Raw genomic sequence first — 19,574 nt, forward strand, 5'->3', positions numbered from 1 at the left:
AAGGGAGTTCATTTTCACTGTCTTTTTAGATTTCCACCCCCACAGTTTGGACAAGGATAATCTCTACGTGCCAGCCACTGCAACTCTATTGAATATCAAACATCCAGTGTTATGTAGGAGAGAATTTTACAAATTGTAGTTTGAGAAAATTCCTATGAATTCCAATAAGGAACTGGTGGTAAAGTTACGGTATGTTTCATTTGACCTTTGAATAACACCCAATATGGATAATTATTATTGAAAGAGTATCAAGGCAAGGACAGACAATGTGGTGCGTTGCATCGCAATGTCACTGAGGGCTGTATTGTTAGATGTAACAAAAGAAACAACATGGGATTAGGACTGTCTGCCTCAGAAGTGTTTTATCACATATAAGGACATCTTCACAAATTACCCACAAGTCTCCATCTGTAATGGCATCCATCTGCCCGTTGTGACTGTCATTCCGACAGCATCCAGTCAGTCCTTTCATTCACACCTCTACCCTTCAACCTTAGTCCCTCTAATATGTCCTTGTGAGAGAGAACATCCTCCATCCTCCAAGGTTACAGCTCAGTCCCTCTCTCTATCCTCCCCATCCACTTTCCACACTGAATCCCATTACCATGGGAGGCGGTGCTCAATGATTTCATTGTGTTTGACATTTTCAGCCTCCACCGGTAATCCCTCCCTCAGGTTCTGCCTGCTCCCCCAAACTTCTCCTCTCTCAGAGGGAGGATATTTGCGGAACTGGAAGTTATTCCTGACTTCCAGGTTCCCAATGTGCGTGATAGGGTAATAACACCTGTAATGGCTTTCATAGTCATTTGACTGCCATGTAGGAAGACACAGAGATACCGACAGGCTGCTTGACAGTGGGACTCTGTCTGCAGTGGAGGATCTGATCTCACATGCAAAACCAACCTGCCCCTCAGCCTCTCATCATCTTGGCAGGCAGGCAGGCAGGGAGGGAGGGAGGGAGGGAGGGCACCATGCGTGAGAAAGTATGCATAATCAAAAATATCAATTAATAAAGAACAGGGAACAAAAAGCCCCATGTGAGAGGGAAGATGCCACGGTGGTCCAAGTGTGACAACACAGCAAGCACATAATGAAGCTGCAGCGCCTGGAGCCAGCAGCTAATATTCTCCTCTGAAGAGTCACAGAAAGAAAGGATCGGGCCAACTGCATCACACAGTAAAACACAGGCCACTCGCTTATATGCAGGCCTCTAAAAATGTGCCACTTGAAAAGTTATTTTTGGCTCAAATATTGAAGTCTGTTTCATTCGAAGTAATTCAGGAGTAACTTAATATTGCGCTGTGATCTGAAATGCAGAAAGCTGGAATATCTCTGAGGTCCTCTGTGCTGGTTCTCTGTTGAAGAGATGTATGACTATGCAAATCCAATTTCAGTCCTTGCTAATGAAAAGTCACTCTTCTCTGTGTGTGTGTGTATGTGTGTGTGTGTATGTGTGTGTGTGTGTGCATGTGTGTGTGTGTGTGCCTACGCGCAAGCACACACGCAAGTAGGGCAAGTTGAGGTATTTCAGTGACTCATACGGATTACCATTCAAAGGAGGCCAGTTCCAGTCTAGGAGACATAATTGCTGTATATGAAGACAGTATGCATAATAGCTTGTGGATGCATAACGTGCTGTCTTATACGTCTTGTTCTCTAGGCCAGAAAATATCAAATAAAAATAAAGCATGTGATGTGTGCATAACAAATATTTATAGGATCCTGGAGCTCCAGTTTCCTGCTTCCCCTGCGATGATAATATGTATAGTTTGCACCTAAAACAGACAGTTGGAAACGTTTGTGGGGCCATCCTCATTTTTCAGTCACATCAGTTCACTTCCTGATTTGAACCAGTCTCTATTGTTATTGACCTGGTTGGTTGGTTAGGGGCTAGGTGGGCCAGGCCAGTGTGTTCTAGACAAATAGAATGTCACTCTATTCTATTTCTATGGTTCCAGCTCCCTAGTCAGGGTGGACAGCTCACCATTATTCCCTTTGGGGATGGAAATACTCTTCAAAGGCCTAGTAAAAAAGAAGAACTTTCAAACAGTCTAGACCCTATCCAAATGGACAATCGGAGAGTGAGAGAGGAGCTCCAGTATCGACTGCATTGATTGGTTCCTCCATTTTTTATGAACAATAAATGCAATAGATAGCCTGGGTGCCAAAAAAGGAATGCTCATAGTTATTGTCCTCTTAACAAATCAGCCTCAAATATTAGCCAGTGATGTGTGGTCAGTGTGTGATGCATTACATTCATTGAGGATGAATCTTATGGTTTGTGGAGCAACAGGCTAACAGGAGGGAGCCACTCCCTCTCTGAAAGTCCATCCATCACAGTGGGACCATATGTCAGCTGTTAGCTGTGTCTGCAGCCGGAGCCAGAGGGTGGAGCATTCATATCATGGCCAGGAGAAAACAGCTACAGATGTACGCTCTTAATTTGATCACCCTGTTGCAGGAAAACATTCAAGCAATGAAGGAAATTAAAAAGGCTTCTGAAGTTTGTAATTTCCATGTAAAAATGTATCAACCCTTACAAAAATTCTATGAATTAAAATACACATAGCAATTCATATTTCCTGTTGCTGCAGGATATTATGGTCTTACATCTGTAAAAATTTAGTCAATTCCCTTTGTGATTAAAAAACAGGACGATTGATAATAAATAATTCTTACTCTTCAAAAGGCATAATACATCATCACTAAGAAAAACAACAAATCTATGAAGATGAACCTAAGATTCCAGACTGAAACGCACTAGTTCTTCATGACATCCTTAACATTCAAATCGAGTAGTTGGCACGATGGCCAGCACGCGAGGAAGATGTGACTCTGGGTGATGAGATTAGACACACTAACTATTAACATTCAGATGAAGTTGTAGCTGAAACGTGATGCTGTGTTCCTCTGTAGTAGAAGTTATAAACCAGCCTATCAGTCTGTCTGGGAGAGAGGGCTTTCTGACTTTCCTGGCCATTGTGTAAGTTATCTTTGTCTCTTCTCTCCTCCCGATTGTGCTGTTCTGTACTGGGTTGTGCTGCTGCTGGACCATTAGCCTAAGTATTCCTAGGGGAATCTGTTCTAATTAAGCAGACTGGAGCCGCGGCTCTGTGCAGGGCTTCATCTATACCCCGGTGTCTTCCAAAGGATTTGGCTACCTTAAAAGCATTCCCACTGATGGAGCCTTTTCTTTGTTGTAGCTGTATTAGAGTCATTTGTCATCCAACTCCTTCAGAATGGGAACTGGCATCTCTAGGATTCAAATCCTCCCCTTTCCCCTTCTACTTAAACCTCTTCCTTTGCTTAATTAACGGGTAAAACAATTCAGCAGGAAAGGGTCATAGAAATGTGTATTAATAATACTACAACTACAGTACCACTACAAAGACAGTGTATCACGTCATACAGCTGACACTGATATCTATGTAAAACAAACCATTTAGCAATACGGTAATTCACACACAGCCAGGTTCCCTCTACAAGCTCCCATTTCCCCCACCAGCAGAATCCAGCTCATCTTCCATCCTCTCCCTCTTCTCCTACTCTCCTCTGTGGGTGTGGGATTCTAGTCCACCAGTGGGCATTATACCATTTCTCCTACTCCATCACCCAACAGAACTCAGCACAGCAGAGGGAGGCTGCATGCATTGCTCCATTCCCACCAGCATTCTATTCTCTCTCTCTCTCTCTTGCTCTCTCTCGCTCTCGCTCTCTCTCTCCATCCACTTTAGTCTCTAGTCTACCCACTCTCCCTCTCTCTCTTTTTTTCTCCTGTGGTAAACTGGTCCTGTGGCCAGGATTACACATGTGTCGCTTTATAATTTATGAGCAGCTTGTGGGAGTGAGGTCTCTCCCAAGACCCATCCATTCATGCCTGGGCCTATTCTTTAGTGAGAGGATGAGCAGGTTGATACCTTGAATATGGTGAGAGAGCCTGCAGGGCAGGGCAAGCTCCCAGACCCCACAAATCAACACATACAGAACCTCAGCCCAGCACACCCTCTGGTCTGTCTAGCACCAAACTACCACACTGAGAGAAACTATAATGAGTAACGACTATATGATTGAATAGGAGGAGCCACTGTGCTAGGCATGCTTTTTGAATTACAAGGCATCGGGTTCATATTGAGAGATAGGGAGCCCTCCTCTCTGTGCATCTCTCAGATACTGTGCCTTCAGTACTGCACACAACTCGAGGAATACAGTACAAAATGGCTGCTGGATTCTGTTGGCTTCTCCTTATCCCATCCAGCCCAGTGCATCGTTGAGTGATTATGGTTGTGTTGAGGCTCATGCCTGCCTTTGTGTGAGATCTTCCCTCAGGCTAGGAGGCTAGGGCTATTTTTAGCAGGCTGATTGTATGCCGTTATTGGATGGCGTGTGTCCTACTTACACTGGGAGCCGCTGATATTAAAGCAAAGTGTTGATGTGACGACCCACATAATGAATCGTCCTTGAGAGATGCAGACTCGGTGCCCTGCCGGTCTCAAACATCAGAGCCACCGCTGGCTTGAACATTCACACTGGGACTGTGCCTGTCAGGACTCAGAAAGCAGAAATATCACACTTATAATTGGTTGACGTTAAACAGAATGACCATATTGGTATTTGTAGGACAGCTCAGAATGAACAAGCTGAATTCTTCTAACACATGTCCAGAACTCAACCTCCCACATTAGTCAGGACAGGTATACATTTATCCTGACCTGCATGAGAAAGTGATATCCTGTCACTTTTAGATACATCCTTCAAGGTCAAGTGGCAATGAACACAAATCTGTCTGAAAGGTCACAGTAACACTCTTTAGCGCATCATAATGAAGGATCGTTATATGAGAGCCAGAGGCCTGTACGCACATACACACACATCAGCAGAGGACAAGAAGGTCAGCGTTCAGCCATGATTAATGATGAATATGAGGCCTTAACACACACACACACACACACACACACACCATCATATGAACCTTGTTTTGTATGTTTGTGTAAAATTTGAAGGAAACCTAGCATGGGTGAAACAAACAGTGTCATTATGAAGAGCGGAAGTCCTGTGTGGATTGAAGGTCCTGGGAGCCAGTCAGTCAATCCCATTCCTTTATGAAAAAACCTAAAGCATTTAGTTACAGTTGGGAATTACATCACTAATTAATCAAACTCTGTATATCAGCATTAAATGTCATCCTGAGTGTAACAAGCAAAAAAAATAAAACAACTGGGATTAAATTAAATTCTTGACAATAGCATTAGTGAACCCATTCCAAGCTTGTGCACAGCAGACATAAACAAATACATACAAATCAACACTAATGGCCAACTCAGTGGCTGATCACCTAGGAAACAGGGAACCATTGTTAATAGTAGCTGTTATTCCTAAGTGAAAATGTAGCCCAAGAGTCGACCTCAAACAAGAACCAACAAGCTTTAATTGAGTTTTCCCTGTGTTTTTGTTATGTTGCACAATGACCCCTTTAAAGAGAGAATGTCCCCTCTGTTTGTGGTGTGTGAGGTTATTACAAGGCTCTAAGTAAGGGGTTTAGCCTTACTGCCCTGTTAAATGTTTTTGAGGGTAATGGAAAAGCCCTGGTAAATGTCTTAGATGCTAATAATGGAAAAGGAATAAGAAGTACAAAGCTGAAGAGGCCAGGAGAGGTCCCTACAAATGGAAATGGGACTTTCAGAGGTATTGAAGGAATGGAGGCAGACTGAATGGCAGATTGAGGCTACTAAAAGGTTTATTTGAAAGGATGGAACACAGCCAGAGAGCTACGTGGGTGAATCAGACTCTCTTGAATAAAGTCCTCTTTGTATTTGAATACAAACAAGAAGTGCACAACCAAACTTTTAATCATCTTTTGTAGAATCAAGATTATCAAGATTAAATTCATGCACACACATAACTAAATAAGTGATGTTGCCACCTAAGATCCATAGCTCATAAAATGTGTGTGTGTGTGATAATTCTTCCCATAGGTATAATAGTATAAATATGATAGCAAACCTTGGTTGGGTATTCATTCAGTTGATCCACAAGCACCCAATACAACCAAACTCGGGTTGCAATGCAATTAGCTCTTACATCAGTCTTCAGGTTTCAGGTAAGGTAACTCATCATCAAAGTGGAGTTCAACGAACCCCCTCACTTACTGCAGCAGTGTATTAGTGTTAAACCCCACTGTACTGTACCTGGTCCAGGATGGCATTGATTCTGCCCACTTCACAGTCGATGAGGAAGCGTTTCTCCTGCCTACGGTCCATCTCCTCTATGATGCGTTTGTACTCTGTAGGGTCCACTATGCTGCCCACCGACCGGGCCGTAACCTGCCAGTTATTGGCCACCGCTGACTCCATGATGGCCTGGAGGATAGAGAAACCTGGAGTGGAGAGAGAAGGGATCAGTCACATACTGTAGAATAGTGATTGTGGTTTGCAGAGAACAGTGAACTTCATCAAATAATTTCACAGTTACTGTAAAGTCAAAATAGAAAGCTCTCTGAAAATCACTTTTTGGCACAGTATATCACATTGTGTCATAGCCAATTTAAAAACAAAACTTATTGAGGTCATTTTCTTCTGGTTCTGTTAATTACTTTTTCTTAAACAACCAGTGGAGAGCATGAACATTTCATGTGAATGATTTCTGTCCACTTGAATGGTATCATTACGTCATAAAAACAACCACAATAGTCTCTGAGCCCATGAGAAAAAATCTCCCAAAAGGCCAGCCCTGTCAATATCACATTTCATGGGTCAGCTAAATGGTACAGTAGGCATGCCAAATGAAAAAAAAAATAGCTTATAGCTTCAAAGACAGCCAACTAGTAATTCTAGTCTGGAATTTATTTGATGGGAGTGACAGAGGTTAGCAGAAATACTACATGCATTGTGCCAAGAAGCTGTGGAGGGACATTTTAATTGAATAGGATTTCATTTCAACTCCCAATGTCTCCGCTGACACATTGTGTAATGACTGAATTAATATGATTTAAAATTCAAATTGTGAAGTACATCATGTCAATGATATTGTCCCTCCAACTTATAGGTCAAAATGGATCTCACAGTCCTCTAGGGCTGATGAACAAACCTAATTTAAACAGTCTAAATGGGGCCTGGCCAGTGACACAGTGATAACCAGGACATGTTTCCTTTTCAGGAGATCAATGCATTGTCTATTATGCCAACTCAAGGTCAAAAGCTATAAATATAGATGAGGTAGAAATGCGGGCGTGAAATGGGGGTTATGCTGCGAGACAAGAGTAGCACCCTTTTACAGCCTTATCGAAATATGAATGTTATTTAATAACCACAGTGAATAATGATGTGCTACCACTGGATTATTTATTCATCGCAATATACAACCCTAGAATAGGGTAATGAAAGAAAGCATGGATGGACAAAATCAATCAGACATTTGCATAGTCCCATTATCTGGCAGGAAAACGTGTATTAATTTCAGCGATGGTGGAAATGTGTGGTGGCAGTAGCTCATTATGTGGTAGGCTGTAAGTAATAGACAGAGAAAATGGTGCGGTTGGGAAAAGCTTTTTTTCTTCTCCTTCATCCCAGTACGAGAGCCAGCATGCTAGTCGGCTTGGCTAAATGGGCAGAGCCAGCATGCTAGTCGGCTTGGCTAAATGGGCAGAGCCAGCATGCTAGTCGGCTTGGCTAAATGGGCAGAGGCAACATGCTAGTCGGCTTGGCTAAATGGGCAGAGCCAGCATGCTAGTCGGCTTGGCTAAATGGGCAGAGCCAGCATGCTAGTCGGCTTGGCTAAATGGGCAGAGCCAGCATGCTAGTCGGCTTGGCTAAATGGGCAGAGGCAACATGCTAGTCGGCTTGGCTAAATGGGCAGAGCCAGCATGCTAGTCGGCTTGGCTAAATGGGCAGAGCCAGCATGCTAGTCGGCTTGGCTAAATGGGCAGAGGGAACATGCTAGTTGGCTTGGCTAAATGGGCAGAGGCAACATGCTAGTCGGCTTGGCTAAATGGGCAGAGGCAACATGCTAGTCGGCTTGGCTAAATGGGCAGAGGCAACATGCTAGTCGGCTTGGCTAAATGGGCAGAGGGAACAGAGGGAACATGCTAGTCGGCTTGGCTAAATGGGCAGAGGCAACATGCTAGTCGGCTTGGCTAAATGGGCAGAGGCAACATGCTAGTCGGCTTGGCTAAATGGGCAGAGGGAACATGCTAGTCAGCTTGGCTAAATGGGCAGAGCCAGCATGCTAGTTGGCTTGGCTAAATGGGCAGAGGCAGCATGCTAGTCGGCTTGGCTAAATGGGCAGAGGCAGCATGCTTGGCTAAATGGGCAGAGGCAACATGCGGCTTGGCTAAATGGGCAGAGGCAGCATGCTAGTCGGCTTGGCTAAATGGGCAGAGGGAACATGCTAGTCGGCTTGGCTAAATGGGCAGAGGCAAATGGGCAGAGCCAACAGGCTAGTCGGCTTGGCTAAATGGGCAGAGCCAACATGCTGCTAGTCGGCTTGGCTAAATGGGCAGAGGCAGCATGCTAGTCGGCTTGGCTAAATGGGCAGAGGCAACATGCTAAATGGGCAGAGGCAGCATGCTAGTCGGCTTGGCTAAATGGGCAGAGCCAGCATGCTAGTCGGCTTGGCTAAATGGGCAGAGGCAACATGCTAGTCGGCTTGGCTAAATGGCTAAATGGGCAGAGCCAGCATGCTAGTCGGCTTGGCTAAATGGGCAGAGCCAGCATGCTAGTCGGCTTGGCTAAATGGGCAGAGCCAGCATGCTAGTCGGCTTGGCTAAATGGGCAGAGGCAACATGCTAGTCGGCTTGGCTAAATGGGCAGAGCCAGCATGCTAGTCGGCTTGGCTAAATGGGCAGAGCCAGCATGCTAGTCGGCTTGGCTAAATGGGCAGAGGGAACATGCTAGTTGGCTTGGCTAAATGGGCAGAGGCAACATGCTAGTCGGCTTGGCTAAATGGGCAGAGGCAACATGCTAGTCGGCTTGGCTAAATGGGCAGAGGCAACATGCTAGTCGGCTTGGCTAAATGGGCAGAGGGAACATGCTAGTCGGCTTGGCTAAATGGGCAGAGGCAACATGCTAGTCGGCTTGGCTAAATGGGCAGAGGCAACATGCTAGTCGGCTTGGCTAAATGGGCAGAGGGAACATGCTAGTCAGCTTGGCTAAATGGGCAGAGCCAGCATGCTAGTTGGCTTGGCTAAATGGGCAGAGGCAGCATGCTAGTCGGCTTGGCTAAATGGGCAGAGGCAGCATGCTAGTCGGCTTGGCTAAATGGGCAGAGGCAGCATGCTAGTCGGCTTGGCTAAATGGGCAGAGGGAACATGCTAGTCGGCTTGGCTAAATGGGCAGAGCCAACAGGCTAGTCGGCTTGGCTAAATGGGCAGAGCCAACATGCTAGTCGGCTTGGCTAAATGGGCAGAGGCAGCATGCTAGTCGGCTTGGCTAAATGGGCAGAGGCAACATGCTAGTCGGCTTGGCTAAATGGGCAGAGCCAACATGCTAGTCGGCTTGGCTAAATGGGCAGAGGGAACATGCTAGTCGGCTTGGCTAAATGGGCAGAGCCAGCATGCTAGTCGGCTTGGCTAAATGGGCAGAGGCAACATGCTAGTCGGCTTGGCTTTCCTCTTAGAGCTGGGGATAAAATCGCTGATTCAATTAAAATTATGAATATTATTACTGATGCTGAACCAATCCGTGTATATTATGCTAATGTGAATGCGGTCTGTGCAGTGCACCACAGAGCAGGGGAAGAAAACACCCTGTCTCACTTTGACAGCCCAGTCTAAAGACACCTGTAGACTAACACACCTCACAGCACCTCCACTAACAGCCAGCCATCACAACTTCAGCATATTACTTTCCATGTGAATGTGACATTTTGATTCATGTCAAATGGAGACAACATGTTATGAGTGTTCATGAATACTTTAAACAGGATAGAATGCTGGCCGTAGGCACCGTAAGTGGGTCTACTATATGCATAGATATATAGCGCTGTAAACTGAAGTGCTACCATAGACTAGCTAGCTAGAGCACATAAGAATCCCGAGCACAGCCACAGACTCAGCCATCCACTCTCCTCTCCTCTACCTAAGTGACCTTCACACAGCAGAACACTGCAGAAGGCTGTCCAACCAGGCTTGGCCTTTTATAAGACAGGCGGCTGTGAAGAACTGAGCATGGCTACATCATCATCGCCCACTCAGGTGGAGACTGGAGGAGCAGTGAGGAGCAGGAATAGCTGTTTATGCACATCTGATATTTCCAAAGGGGCTTCATGCGTCTGGCGTATCGCAGCGCAGTGTGAATGACAGTCAGATGTAAGATAAAACCAAGGAGCTGACCCCTGGATGAAAGGACATTGTAAAAGCACCATCAGGGCACACTGAATAACACAGCACTTTTATCATCCATCGCCATAGCATGTTAAAAGAGAAAAAAAGACTCCAGTCTATGTCTGATCGCAGCACAGAGGAAATTAAAAAGCAAATGCTGAAATACGAGGAGTTTTTTCTGCAGCATGCCTGAGACTTGATATTGAATAGAGTAAGCTGGGTAAAGCCTGATATTTTAAGCATGTTACCAGGTGCTTATGAAGAAAAAGGATTTGGGAGGATTTAGAAATGATTCCCTCATGAGTTTTATTGTGTATCCATTTCCTGCCTATAAGCTGATTTGGAAGTTTTGGGATTCAGATGTTATTGTGTACATCTCAATGTTAAACGTGTTGTGAACGTTGACAAGTTAAAATACTGAAGAGATGAAAAAGAAATTAGCAAAAATTCTGACAGAAAATATAAACAGGGGATGAACTGTAATTCAAAACACTTTGACTTTCATTTCAATGTGATAGGAAAATGTCATGGCATTACAATGTGAAAAGAAGAACAATTTTGGACATTGGCATAGCCTGTCTGCTGTGTGTAAAATGAAGATAGTGTCACTCTGTGGGGCAAACATCAAAGTGAGTAAATGTTGGTTCAAGGTTTTTAGTCGACATTGTAAACAGATGACACATATCACAAAAGTCAGAGGGCAGGGCAACCATCAAGCAAATTTTTTAAAAACTGTCAATTATACACTTCCAGGCCATAAAAAAAAGCAAAGATAATCCATAGTAGTCAATGGTTGAAACCGGTTATGGGAACAGAAGCAAAACCGGAAAATAACTAAATTATTAGAGGAATAAAATCCAAACTGGAAACGAAAGTGATCTATATTGTTCCGGAACAGAACTGTTATTTTAAAAGCACGATAACCGATTAATAACGTTATTTTACGTTCTGGGCAATCTTTTTCACTCCCACAAGAATCGTAACAAAACACATATGCAAAGCCCTCACTCTGTCACTCAGAAACGGATTCAAGCGTCTGCCTGCCAGCTGGAAATCTTTACCAGTGGGTGTGCGTGTGAGTAGGCTACCTGCCCCTCCCCTCTGAACCATAGCCTCCTGAGGACGTTAAAAGCGTAATTCAGAAATTAGGGAGAGATGTTTAATTACAGAAGAATGTATAAACCTTTTCAAAGCTAGTTAAGAATACTATACAACTCGGAAGTTCAGAGACTTTCCAAGTTAGAAGCCGCTCCTCCGTAGGTACAATTCTATGGGCCCAATTCAGATAATGCAAGATGACTGGCAGCACAGTGTGTGTTTGTCTTTCATTGTGATTAAACCATGCTGTTACCGCAAAATACAATTTGCTCTTAACGACGTTCCTATATAGTGTAACGACCCGAGGTTTAAAAGCGCGGATATCAACTCTGCTGCTGGAGCATGCTTTTGGGGCACAGTCGATAGCGCGCTGGACTCCGGGTTAGAACGTCGAGGGTTCAAGGCCTGCTCCCTGCCCGTTTCATTACAATAGATTCAATCGCTTACCTGCTCCATAGCAAACTGCTCTATCCACACTGATTGGTTAATTAATTTAATGGCTAGAACAGTGGAACTGATTGTAGTACATTTCTTTAAAACATTTGATACATATTTGTGTGGAAATTAGTCCCAGATACAGAACTCAGGGACAACACCTTCATTTAAATCAGGTTCTCAACACTGGGTGTCTATCATTTGAACTACTCTGACATGACAGACACTCTATTCAAGTGCAATATCTGACTTCCTGTAAGATGATGCAGTAAAGATGGAAGTCTGAAAAGCTCAAAGAATCTCTGTCTGATGCATGATACTCAATTGAACCAATTGTTGTCAGAGAGAAAAACATAAATGCTTCTATACACTATTTTTAATGGTGGGGATGTTGACTGGAAAATAAGACTTCTTGGCTCTTCACACACGTCTCATTTACATTTCTTCCTATGAGCACAATTCCCTGGCTCAGTGTGGAGGGTCAAAATGATTATGCAGGAAACAGAGAACATTTCTCATTTCTTTAAAAGAACAATTACAAACCCTGATACTTGTCAGTGACCATTATCATAATTGGTCTACTTGAGTAGAGTAAAACATGTACATTTTCCTGACGCTTCTTGTCTATTTCTCTTGCTATACATTTTCTTCTTCTTCTTCGGATCCTTTTACAGTCAGTGAAAGCTATGTTTACAGTATTACAAAAAAATATATATTTTTACGAAGAATATGTAAGAATTAAAGGCTATGACTCACCATTTAAAATATACAGTTATAAACAAAATAGACTACATCTGAGACAGCACAAGCTCAAAGCAGTGTGATTTGAATGCCGTCCTTGTGGGAAAGATGGATAGAGAGCAGTCTTACTGTAGGTGGTAAGCAGTATCAAATCAAATCCAATTTTATTGGTCACATACACGTGATTAGCAGATGTTATTGCGGGTGTAGCGAAATGCTTGTGTTTCTAGCTCTGACAGTGCAGTAATATCTAACAAGTAATATCTAATAAATTACACAACATATACCCAATACACACAAATCTAAGTAGGAATGAATTAAGACTATATACATATATGGACAAGCGATGTCAGAGCGGAAGGAATAAGATACAGTAGAATAGTATAGAAAACAATATATACATATGAGATGAGTAATTCCAGATATGTAAACATTATTAAGTGGCTAAGATATCGTATAATAGTATTGAATACAGTAAATACATATGAGATGAGTAATGCAAGATATGTATTTAACAACTTGAAAGGTGCCCAGAGTAAATAGCCTGCTCCTCGGTCCCAGTTGCTAATATATGCATTAGTATTAGTATTATTAGTATTGGATAGAAAACACTCTGAACTTTCTAAAATTGTTTGAATGATGTCTGTGAGTATTACAGAACTCATATGGCAGGCAAAAACCTGAGAAGAAATCCAAACAGGAAGTGGGAAATCTGAGGTTGGTCGATTTTCAACCCAGCCCCTATTGACACAGTGGGATATAGATAAAGTTGCACTTCCTAGGGCTTCCACTAGATGTCAACCGTCTTTAGAAACTTGAATGAGGCTTCTACTGTGTTGTGGAGCCGGATGGGAGCTGTTCGAGTCAGTGGTCTGGCAGAGAGCCAGGTCCTGGTCACACGCATTTCACATGATACCGACCTGCGTTACATGGCTTCTCTACAGACAAGAATTCTCCGGTTGGAACTTTATTGAAGATTTATGATAACAACATTCTAAAGATTGATTCTATGCTTAGTTTGACAAGTTTCTTCGACCTGTAATATAACCTTTTTAAGTTTTCGTCCGACGTTCGGATGGACCTTCACGAGCGTTTGGATTTGTGTACTAAAGGTGCTAACAAAAGTAGCTACATTTATAATGGACATTATCGAACAAAACACGCATTTATTGTGGAACTAGGATTCCTGGGAGTGCATTCTGATGAAGATCGTCAAAGGTAAGGGAATATTTATAATGTGATTTCTGATTTCTGTTGACTACAACATGGTGGATAATTGTATTTATTTTCTGAGCGCCGTCTCAGATTATTGCATGGTTTGCTTTTTCCGTAAAGTTTTTTTGAAATCTGACATAGTGGTTGCATTAAGGAGAGGTATATCTATATTTCCATGTCTAACAATTTTATTTATCAACATTTATAATGAGTATTTCTGTAAAATGATGTGGCTCTCTGCAGATTTTTTTATGTAAATATGAACTTTACCAAACAAAACATACATGTATTGTGTAACATGAAGTCCTATGAGTGTCATCTGATGAAGGTCATCTGATGAAGATCATCAAAGGTTAGTGATTCATTTTATCTCTATTTGTGCTTTTTGTGACTCTTCTCTTTGGCTGGAAAAATGACTACATTTTTCTGTGAGTTGGTGGTGACCTAACATAATCGTTTGTGGTGCTTTCGCTGTAAATGCCTATTTGAAATCGGACACTGTGGTGGGATTAACAACAAGATTACCTTTAAAACGGTATAAAATTCATGTATGTTTGAGGAATTTTAATTATGAGATTTCTGTTGTTTTGAATTTGGCGCCCTGCACTTTCACTGGCTGTTGTCATATCGATCCCGTTAACGGGATTGCAGCCCTAAGAAGTTGTTTAAGTGACTAGTGTTCCATTCCTTAAAGTGGCCAGTGATTTCTTGTCTATGCCAATAGGCCGCAGCCTATAAATGTGCTAGTGATGGCTGTTTAACAGACTGATGGCCTTGAGATAGAAGCTGTTTTTCAGTCTCTCGGTCCCCGCTTTGATGCATCTGTACTGACCTCGCCTTCTGGATGATAGCGGAGTGAACAGGCAGCGGCACAGGTGATTGATGTCCTTGATGATCTTTTTGACTTTCCTGTGACATCGGGTGCTGTAGGTGTCCTGGAGTGCGGGTGATGCGTTGTGCAGACCGCACCACCCTCTGGAGAGCCTTGCGGTTGCGGGCGGTGCAGTTGCCATACCAGGTGGTGATACAGCCCTACAGGATGCTTTCAATTGTGCATCTGTAAAAGTATGTGACAAGCCAAGTTTCTTCAGCCTGCTGAGGTTGAAGATACTCTGTTGCGCCTTCTTCCCTACACTGTCTGTGTGGGTGGTAGGTATCAGTTTGTTAGTGATGTGTACGCCAAGGTACTAGAAGCTTTCCACCTTCTCCACTGTGGTCCCTTCGATGTAGATAAGGGGGTACACCCTCTGCTGTTTCCTGAAGTCCCCAATCATCTCCTTTGTTTTGTTGACGTTGATTGAGAGGTTGTTTCCCAGGCACAACACTCCCAGAGCCCTCACCTCCTCTAGGCTGTCACGTCATTGCTGGTAATCAAGCCTACTACTGTTGTGTCGTCTACAAACTTGATGATTGAGTTGGAGTCGTGCTGGGATACTGGGATAGGGAGAGATTGAATATGCCTGTCAACACACCAGCCAGCTGGTCTGCGCATGCTCTGAGGACGCAGCTAGGGATGCCGTCTGGTCCGGCAGCCTTGCAAGGGTTAACACATTTAAATGTTTCACTCACTTCAGCCATGGAGAAGGAGAGCCGGTGGCAATGTGTTATCCTCAAAGCGTGCAAAGAATGTGTCCTAGCCTGTCCAGAAGCAAGACGTCGGTCTCGGCAACGTGGCTGGTTTTCCTTTTGTAGTCTGTGATTGTCTGTAGTCCCTGCCACATACGTCCCTGCCACATACGTCTTGTGTCTGAGCCGTTGAATTGCGACTCCACTTTATCTCTATACTGACGTTTAGCTTGTTTGATTGCCTTGCAGAGTGAATAACTACACTGTTTATATTCTGCCATATTCCCAGTCATCTTGCCATGGTTAAATGTAATGGTTCGTGCTTTCAGTTTTGCGCGAATGCTACCATCTATCCACGGTTTCTGGTTAGGGTAGGTTTTAATAGTCACAGTGGGTACTGTGCCAATAGGAAGGGAGGAGCAAGATGGAGTCGTGGTCAGATTTGCCAAAAGGAGGGTGGGGGACTTGAGCTCCTGTATGTTCCTAGAATTACACCATGAGTCATTATTCATGAAATACACCCCTCCGCCCTTCTGCTTCCCGGAGAGATATTTATTCCTGTCTGCACGATGTACTGAGAATCCTGCTGGCTTTATTGACCATGTTTCTGTGAAAAAAAGTATGTTACAGGCCCTGATGTCTCTCTGGAAAGAAATCCTTGCTCTAAGCTCATCAACTTTGTTATCCAAAGACGGAACATTAGCGAGTAATATACTCGGAAGCGGTGGGTGGTGTGCTAAGTCAAACCAGCAGGCGAGTGAACAAAGGATCTGCTCCAGGCAAGTCGTATTCCTGGTCGTAATGCTGGTAGTTCTGGCGAGTTACCTCCGCTCTAATATCCAATAGTTCTTCCCGGCTATATGTAATGACTCAAAACATTTCCTGAGCTAAAAAGGAAAAGAAATGTACATAAAAAAAAAAATACTGCAAAGTTTCCTAAGAGCTAGTCGCGATGCTATCATCTCCATCGGCGCCATCATACCGGCTAGTGTGTAGTGAGGTTATGACAGTGTTTTGTCTCAGTTGGAGGGCTCTAAAGTGTGACCATGCGGCTAAACATTTTGGTGTGCAACCAATACTTTTATTTTAGGAGCACCATGAGGCAAAAAAATTATTCAATAAAAAAAGTAAAGGCGTAACAATATTTAGTCGCAACACTCTTCTCTTCACTGCTCAAACAAGACAGGCTGATACATTGATTACAAATCATAACGAAGGTTAATGGGAGGTTAACTCCAGTTATATGAGTAGAGCGGAGCCTCATAGGGGGGCATCCCATTGGTTTACACTGCTACCAAGACAGCATCGCCTGAGAAAATGTATTATGCCCGCACCTTCAGCCAAAGATGATTTCAGTGACTGGCTCAGCTAACGTTAGCAAGTTAACATTAATGTAAGACAAATTTATGCTAGCTGTTGTGCCCATAATCAAAATTAAAGTCAAACACTCAAATACTGCTCAATGAAGCACAATAATCCTGAGCTAGATGTAAAATTGGGCCCACTGGCTACAGGCAATACAGCCGTTCCTCTCTCTGTTCCCTGTGAGGAAAAGAGAGTCTGATCTGTAGGAGCTCTTGACAATCTTAGGCAAAAAAGACGGATTAGGACGAGCGCAAGTCGCCATTGATGGCGAAACAGTTGGGTCGCATTGACAGAGCCCCAAATCACTGACCTGCTTACAAATAACAATGCAATTTTAATAGACAACATTTTAAGAGGAATCTGATCCAAGTGCTCGAATGGCAGCTCACAGAGCACATTGAGCACCAATGTCAAATCTCACGGTGGAACTATAGTTTGGGTTGCTGGTCTCAGTCGCAGTGTTCCCAAAAGGAAACGTTTGAGGGGAGGATGGCTGAACAAAGACACTCGATCAAAACCCTCATGACAAGCTGAAATCGCTGAGGCGTACACCTTGATAGTGAGAACGAGTTCCTGTTTGAGAATCGTTTCCAACTGGCAGCATGCTGGGTCAACATTCTCTTCCACGCGCCATTGCATAAACATTTTCCATTTGCTGGCATAAGTTCTGGATGTGGAACCAGCCCGCAGCCCTGTATCATGCTAATCACAGTGGCAGATAGCCCACAGTGCGCTAGCCTGTCCCTTTCGTTCTTAGGGGCTCCCGAGTGGTGCAGCAGTCTAAGGCACTGCATCTCAGTGCTAGAGGTGTCACTACAAACCCTGGTTCAATTCCAGGCTGTATCACAACCGGCCGTGATTGGGAGTCCCATAGGGCGGCGCACAATTGGCCCAAAATTGGTAGGCCGTCATTTTAAATAAGAATTTGTTCTTAATTGACTTGCCAGTACAGGCCACAATCCTATTGGTCTTCACCCCTGAGACAGTATATCCCGGCAGTGTGGAACCTGGCTAAAATCTACATCTGGATCATCCCTGCCACCATAGAGCCCCGGGGGATTGGGAGCTATCATAATGATTGACAGCTCTTCTGATCTCACCAGTGCCATCAGCAGTAATATGCAGGACAACAGAGGGAAGGCATACAGTATTTAGCCTCAAATAAATAATGAAACATGTTCAATTTGGTTAAATAATGCCAGAAGTAAACTCTAATGCAATAATGTAAAAAAAGCTAACGTTTGAGTTCCTTGCTCAGAACATGAGAACATATGAAAGTTGGTGGTTCCTTTTAACATGAGACTTCAATAATCCAAGGTAAGAGGTTTTAGGTTGTAGTTAATATAGTATTTATAGGACTATTTCTCTCTATACCATTTGTATTTCATATACCTTTGACTATTGGATGTTATTATAGGCACTATAGTATTGCCAGTGTAACAGTATAGCTTCCGTCCCTCTCCTCGCCCCTACCTGGGCTCGAACCAGGAACACATCGACAACAGCCACACTCGAAGCAGCGTTACCCATCGCTCCACAAAACCCTCTGCAAGGCGAATAACTACTCCAAGTCTCAGAGCGAGTGACATTTGAATAGCTATTAGCGCACACCCAGCTAACTAGCTAGCCATTTCACATCGGTTACACCAGTCATTAGGCTGATAAGCTTGAAGTCATAAACAGCGTTGTGCTTGCGAAGAGCTGCTGGCAAAACGCACGAAAGTGCTGTTTGAATGAATGCTTACGAGCCTGCTGCTGCCTACCATCACTCAGTCAGACTGCTCTATCAAATCATAGACTTAATTATAACATAACACACAGAAATACGAGCCTTTGGTCATCAATATGGTCGAATCTGGAAACTATAATTTCGAAAACAAAACGTTTATTATTTCAGTGAAATACGGAACCGTTCGGTATTTTATCTAACGGGTGGCATCCCTAAGTCTAAATATGCTTGTTACATTGCACAACCTTCAAGGTTATGTCATATTTACTTAAAATCTGGCAAATAAGTTCGCAATGAGCCAGGCTGCCCAAACTGTTGCATATACCCTGACTCTGCGTGCAATGAACGCAAGAAAAATGACACAATTTCACCTGGTTAATATTGCCTGCTAACCTGGATTTCTTTTAGCTAAATATGCAGGTTTAAAAATATATACTTCTGTGTATTGATTTTAAGAAAGGCATTGGTGTTTATGGTTAGGTACAGTCGTCCAACGATTGTGCTTTTTTAGCAAATGCGCTTTTGTTAAATCATCCCCCAGCGCCGCATCGATTATATGCAACGCAGGACACGCTAGATAAACTAATAATACCATCAACCATGTGTAGTTATAACTAGTGATTATGATTGATTGATTATTTTTTGTAAGATAAGTTTAATGCTAGCTAGCAACTTACCTTGGCTTCTACTGCATTCGCGTAACAGGCAGGCTCCTCATAGAGTGCAGTGAGAGCCAGTTGGCTAGAGCGTTGGACTAGTTAACTGTAAGGTTGCAAGATTAGATCCCCCGAGCTGACAAGGTGGAAATCTGTCGTTCTTCCCCTGAACAAGGCAGTTAACCCACCGTTCCTAGGCCGTCATTGAAAATAAGAATGTGTTCTTAACTGACTTGCCTAGTTAAATAAAGTTTTTTTTTTTAATCGGCGCCCAAAAATACAGATTTCCGATTGTTCTGAAAACTTGAAATCGGCCCTAATTAATCGGCCATTCCGATTAATCGGTCGACCTCTAGTATGCAGTATGTTGTCTCATGTGGGGGTTATGTGAGGTAGAATGGACATTATGTTGTCGCAGGTGGTGGATAGCATCATGGCCTCTGCAGCATCATGG

The 19,574-nt window shown here is 43.4% G+C and overlaps 1 protein-coding gene across 8 annotated transcripts in view; it reads right to left on the bottom strand.

The window, feature by feature from the left end:
• LOC112228661 (glutamate receptor 3) overlaps window positions 1–19,574 on the bottom strand; it is a 105,173-nt gene that overhangs the window by 36,962 nt on the left and 48,637 nt on the right. For all 8 annotated transcript variants that reach the window (XM_042309746.1, XM_042309747.1, XM_024394179.2 and 5 more), the window contains exon 4: window positions 6,186–6,373. In XM_042309746.1, the coding sequence (XP_042165680.1) occupies window positions 6,186–6,373 (188 nt within the window). The remainder of the gene's footprint in view (window positions 1–6,185; window positions 6,374–19,574) is intronic.

The sequence above is a fragment of the Oncorhynchus tshawytscha genome, linkage group LG30, assembly GCF_018296145.1.
Source record: "Oncorhynchus tshawytscha isolate Ot180627B linkage group LG30, Otsh_v2.0, whole genome shotgun sequence".
NCBI classification, from domain to species: domain Eukaryota; kingdom Metazoa; phylum Chordata; class Actinopteri; order Salmoniformes; family Salmonidae; genus Oncorhynchus; species Oncorhynchus tshawytscha.